The sequence below is a fragment of the Bison bison genome, unplaced genomic scaffold (assembly GCF_000754665.1).
Source record: "Bison bison bison isolate TAMUID 2011002044 unplaced genomic scaffold, Bison_UMD1.0 scf7180017855360, whole genome shotgun sequence".
Taxonomy (NCBI): Eukaryota; Metazoa; Chordata; class Mammalia; order Artiodactyla; family Bovidae; genus Bison; species Bison bison.
In genome coordinates, this window is record NW_011485933.1 from 291,923 (window position 1) to 297,317 (window position 5,395).

The window sequence follows — 5,395 nt, forward strand, 5'->3', positions numbered from 1 at the left end:
ATTAAAATAAGGTTTGTGCTATCTGTAGTTCTTTATTTACAACATTAACTGGATTTTGCTATCTTCTTTTTTCTGCAGGTGACTCAGTATTTCCAAAGCACTCATAAACATTTAAACATTTCTACATTCCTAAACAGTTCAGCCTAAGTTGCCACATGATATAGGATATTTTCAGAAACTTCAAACCTTAAAACAAGGAGAAGAGCTTCCTCACGACCCCTGTTCTTCCCAAGAACACGGTTCCTGTTCCACAGGACAAAGACGCTACAGCAAGACTGACGGTCCACACTCACAGCAGTGGGCTACTTCCGGCTGTAGCGCTACAATCTACAGACAGAGTTACACGAAGTGTTTCTACAACATCAGGCAGCCCCGTGTATCATCAAGGTATGTTCCAGACCTGGAGAATTCAAGTATGAAGCACTGCACTCCTCATCTCTGGAGGAGAAGGCAACTCCCCAAACTGCACCCGCGAGGAACCTGCTGGAACACCTCACAGACACTCGAGGGCTGCTCCGTTTCACTGCTCCCTCGGAACAGGATGGGGCAGCGGTGCAGCTGGGCCCCAGGAAAGTGCGCGCCTCGTGCCACAGCCCGCGGCCACCTGCACACTGACCTCCGCTGACGTGCACCTCGTAGAGCGAGTACTTTGGGGACGACAGCATGCGCATGTCGGGGCGGAACTTCTCGGCCAGCGTCTCCAGCACGTCCTGGGTGGTGGCGGTGCTGGACACCCGGATGCATTTCGTGGCGAAGTTCCCGGCGGCTTTATCTTGAAAATAAAACCTCATCACTCCGTGGAACTCCAAATCCTGAAAGGAGAATGAAATGATACATCTTTGAAAAAACCATAGCCTATAAAAAAAAGGTATCTTCAAATTTAGTCAAGCGACTTGGGACGAGCTATTTACAGTCTGCCTCCCCCTGCATGGCTCAAGCGTCAGGTCCGGCTGCAGAGCACCTGTGTCAGCAGCAGCTGCCATTCGGACCGGGGCCCTCAGCTAGGGCCGGGCACCACTTGGTCAAGTCTTTATACCCACCCAGTGAAGCAGATGCTACAATCAAACCCCAGCCTCAAGATCTGGCCACTAAAACTCACAAAGCCTGAGTATCCCGTTCAAGCAGGATCAAAGCAAGTCTAGAATTAAGCCTGGATGCACAGAACTCCGAGGTGCACACCCATCTGACCCTGAGGGCCCATCTGTCCCGAGATTTCAAAGGGGCAACGCTAACCCCAACCCCAGCATGAATGTGAATGAATGGAAACTCCCTTTGGCTGAATGTAATTGTAAGTATTTTCAGTATGAATTACTCCCCCCAGATCAACAGGCACAATGTGGATTTTTCTTAAAATTCTTTGTTTTTTAATAATCTTACTTCCAGAGAAAAGTACAATGGATGCCAACCAAAGACTACTTCGCGGGAGGCTGAAGCCCACACACAGGACCTTGGGAGGCTCCCTCCCGGGCTCCTTTGCTTGTCCAATCAATTACAGGTTTTATTTAGGCAACACTCTTGCTGTCACCATAATAACAGGACTCAGGAGTTCACACCCGGGCAGGGGCCTGCTGCAACACAGAGCACCTGTGTTTGTCTGGTGGCTCACACCTTACCAGATGATGCTGTGTACCTCGGGACCCCGTGGACACAGCGCAGCTCCCTGCAGACCTCTGCGGACACTTCCAATCCCAAGGCTCCCTGCACGTCCCAGGCACCAAGAGCGCCTCGGCGGGAGTCCTCAAAGCTCCCGTCACGACACGTGACGTCTTCCCACATCTGCGAGCAACCAGAGCCACCCCCGCCCTAAGGGCAGGCAGGGGAGCCCCCCTCACCCTCCTCCTCACAGAGGTCCCTGCGGCCTCAGAGACCGTCACAGCCACTTCTATCTGCATCCCAACCCGCCAGCCTGCCCTTCCCGGAAAGGCACCCTCCAACGAGTCTTCACCTGAAGGAGAGTAAGGGACAGGGAGTATCAGCACGGGCTTAATGGTCTATTTGAAAATTAAACTGGACAAAGACACCTTTGGGCACATTTCCAGACCCTGGGTTCCTACTGTGTCTGCCCGACTCTGCTGCGGGCCGCCCGCCCCCTGTGTTTCCCCACCCTGGGCTAGGAACGCAAGGATCAGGGCTATGTGGGAAGGACAACCCAAACCACAGATGCCAGGGTGAAGCCAGGCATGGGCGCAGGGTGGCAGCAGAGAAAGCAAGTCAGGAGTTGTCTGAGGCCAAGCAGCCAAAAATCAGGCTGATAATCATTTTAAAAGAAACCTCTACATTGATGCTTTTAAAGAAACAATTCTCCAGGCTCGATCAAGCCTAAATAAAGTAGACTATTAAAAACTACCTTTATTTGATTTGCACTAAATAAGCATTAATAAATAGCAGTTCAACTTGCCAGGTCTCCTTAACATCACACTGGAACATATAAGCAGAGTCACTACTGGGCGAGTCCCTTAGTAAAGGAACACATTAGCTTTCTGCTCAATTATTCAGCCAGTTTCAGCAGGTGTGCATAAGTCTACAGAATTTTATCAAAACTGAGAAGACATAAAATCAAGTTCCTGAACGTTAAATTGGGCAGGCAGTGACCAAGCTAACACCCAATAATAACCGTAACTAACGTATGTCACAGGCCATCATGTGCCAGATATGGACGGTCTTCAGCATTTAATTCCCCAAACTAAGAGGCAGGTGCCACCATCACGCCCACTGCGCAGGGGCACAAAGAAGGTCCAGGGAGGCCAAGCGCGAGCCGCCAGCACACAGCCGCCCGGCGGCCAGCACCCTCCTGGCCACCAGTCCCTCCGGGCCAGCGGCGGGACCCCACTGCCTGTGCTCCGCGGCCGGCGCTGCAGCTCGATGCACAGAAAGGCAGGGCGACCTAACAGACTGGTCACTTGGTTCCTTTCCTCAGGGGTCACTTTTCGTGACAGGAAAACTGCCTTCTTTTTACCTAAAGGTATATCCTCACCTTCAGATACATTCTTCCCTGAGAAACACGATCACCCACGGTCACCACAACAGTAATGAACACTGCTCGGAGTTGGGTTACCACTCTTGAAACAGAAGTGTTCTTGTGTTTATCAGAAGGAATACGAGAAGACCAGAAGAGCGAGCGAGAAGGCTCGTTAAGAAATTGCAGGCACAGGGTCAAAACAAGGAGCAAAGACGCGAGCGAGAAGGCTCGTTAAATTGCACGCACAGGGTCAAAACAAGGAGCAGAGACGCACAGGTGGAGGTTTGCTTGCCACCATTTTGCCAACACCTCATTGGTTAATGAGACTGATGACCAATTGGCCTTCTTACCCGAACCAGGAGAAACTCCCCCAGACAACCCCAGATCTCCTTCTGTTCAAGCTACGGAGAACCACCTGCTCTAGAGCTTAAACAGGCTAATAACCAGGCTGTGTTCACATTCTTCTCACTGCTTCCAGCATTCCTAGGAAAACCAGGTCCCGGCCTGTAGCCCAACAACGCTACCTGCAACAGGTAATCACCTTTCCAGTTCCCTGGTTTACAGGACCACGACTTTATCTCATACACACACCTATTCCCAAGGCTGCTGCCTCCAAGACAGCTGTGTGCCTTCAAAACACAAACATTACTGTGCATAAAGCTGATGGCCGTTTACTCACACTGTCAAAAACAGCAGTAACATTTGATGCCAACAGTTTAGGTAGAGAATGGACACAACACCTCATCACAGGTTTTTAGAGCCGTATAAATACTATTTTTTAAGCTTGTATAAACCACCTCTTAAACTGTTTTAAACCAGCACTGAAGGACACTTTTTAAGACTATTTGCATTTCATTACCTGTAACTTCCACATGACAGATACTCCCGAAGGCTCAGCACCGTCTGGGGCGGACCTCAGCCCACCCCTCCCGGGGAACGCGCCCCGCTGCACACAACCTGCCCCCGGGGGCCTCACGGCACTGCGCCGCGCGGGCGCTGGGTTCCTACAAGCGGAGGGGTGAGGCCCCCCGGGAGGGTCACATGACGGACGGCCAGCACTTCTCAGCACTGAAGTGCTTTGCAGTGGAGGCAGGTATGCACACGTGCAGCCTGCAGGACTATGCAAACGTGACCGTTACTTGCAACCAGAAACCAAGCACAGTGGTGAGCCTGCTGCACGCTCTGGACCGAATCCGCTCATCCGGGGCGAGCCGGGGCCGTCCTCACCCGGGAGCATGATCCACGGCACACGCCTCATGCGTCTGCATGATCCAGTGGTTCTGGTACGGCTCCTTGTCTGAAAACAAAGGCACGCTCTCTCACACATCCCAGTGCACGCCTTCTAGAGGTGAGCCAACCACTGTTCTCCTAACATCGCCAGAGCCGAGGTGGAATAAGCTCACTGAAAGCGGGAAAAGTCACCTTTCAGGGGAAGATTTCAGAGTTTATACAAGTTCTCTGGTCTAAAAAACCAACCCCAATGCACACACCCCACAGAGAACGCACACAGATCACTGCTTTATGAACTCGAACAAACCACCCTGTATCCAACCATGTGAGCGTTGTAAGTAAGACAATTCTCTGCCAGAAAACAGCCTGCTGTGAAAACCGATCAGCAAACATGGTCTTCAAAGGCCTCAGTTATGGCCTCAGCACCGTATACTTACAACTGTCAGCTTCCGAGGCAGGTTCCCCGTGCGCTTCGCTGGGAGACGCCAGCGAAAGTGGAAACCTACCCAACCCCTTAGTCAGCGTCACAAGGGGATGAACAGTGACGTTCTCCCCACAGTCCTCTGAAAATCTTTAATCTCTATATTTGAGAAGCTACCACACCATGTGCACTGGAGATGTGAAAGACGGTAACGAAGGATACACTAATTAAACCCAAGTAACAAAAGACAAAAACCACACTTGTGATTAAAGATGATGTCTTGATTTCTGCTGTGACTCTTAAGTACTGCACTTGTACAAACGTGAAGTGCAAATGTACAGAAGGCAAGAAGTGAAGTGAAGGTGAAAGTCACTCACTCGTGTCTGACTCTCTGCGACCCCATGGACTATACAGTCCATGGACTTCTCCAGGCCAGAACACTGGAGTGGGTAGCCTTTCTCTTCTCCAGGGAATGTTCCCAACCCAGGGATCGAACCCAGGTCTCCCACATTGCGGGTGGATTCTTTTCCAGCTGAGCCACAAGGCAAGTAAAGAAAACACCCTTCAAAAAGCCACCTCTCTAGTCCAGGGGTTCTATCCAACTTTGTCCGGGATCCTGCAGCAGACTGGTGAGGCCTATGCCACTGCTCTCAGAATAAAAATGTGAAATGCATAAAGCACAGAGGATTGCAAAGTGAACAATCACAGTGAAATGCAATCATTAGGGCTTCCCTGGTGGTGCGGTGGTGAGGGACAACGGACAGATCACTGGTCCAGGAAGAGCC

General features: G+C 51.1%; 1 protein-coding gene across 1 annotated transcript in view; it reads right to left on the minus strand.

The window, feature by feature from the left end:
• The window catches only part of MLLT4 (myeloid/lymphoid or mixed-lineage leukemia (trithorax homolog, Drosophila); translocated to, 4), a 101,396-nt gene that overhangs the window by 79,277 nt on the left and 16,724 nt on the right, over window positions 1-5,395 (minus strand). Inside the window, exon 2 of the mRNA XM_010858771.1 lies at window positions 617-812. Coding sequence (XP_010857073.1) covers window positions 617-812 — 196 coding nt within the window. The remainder of the gene's footprint in view (window positions 1-616; window positions 813-5,395) is intronic.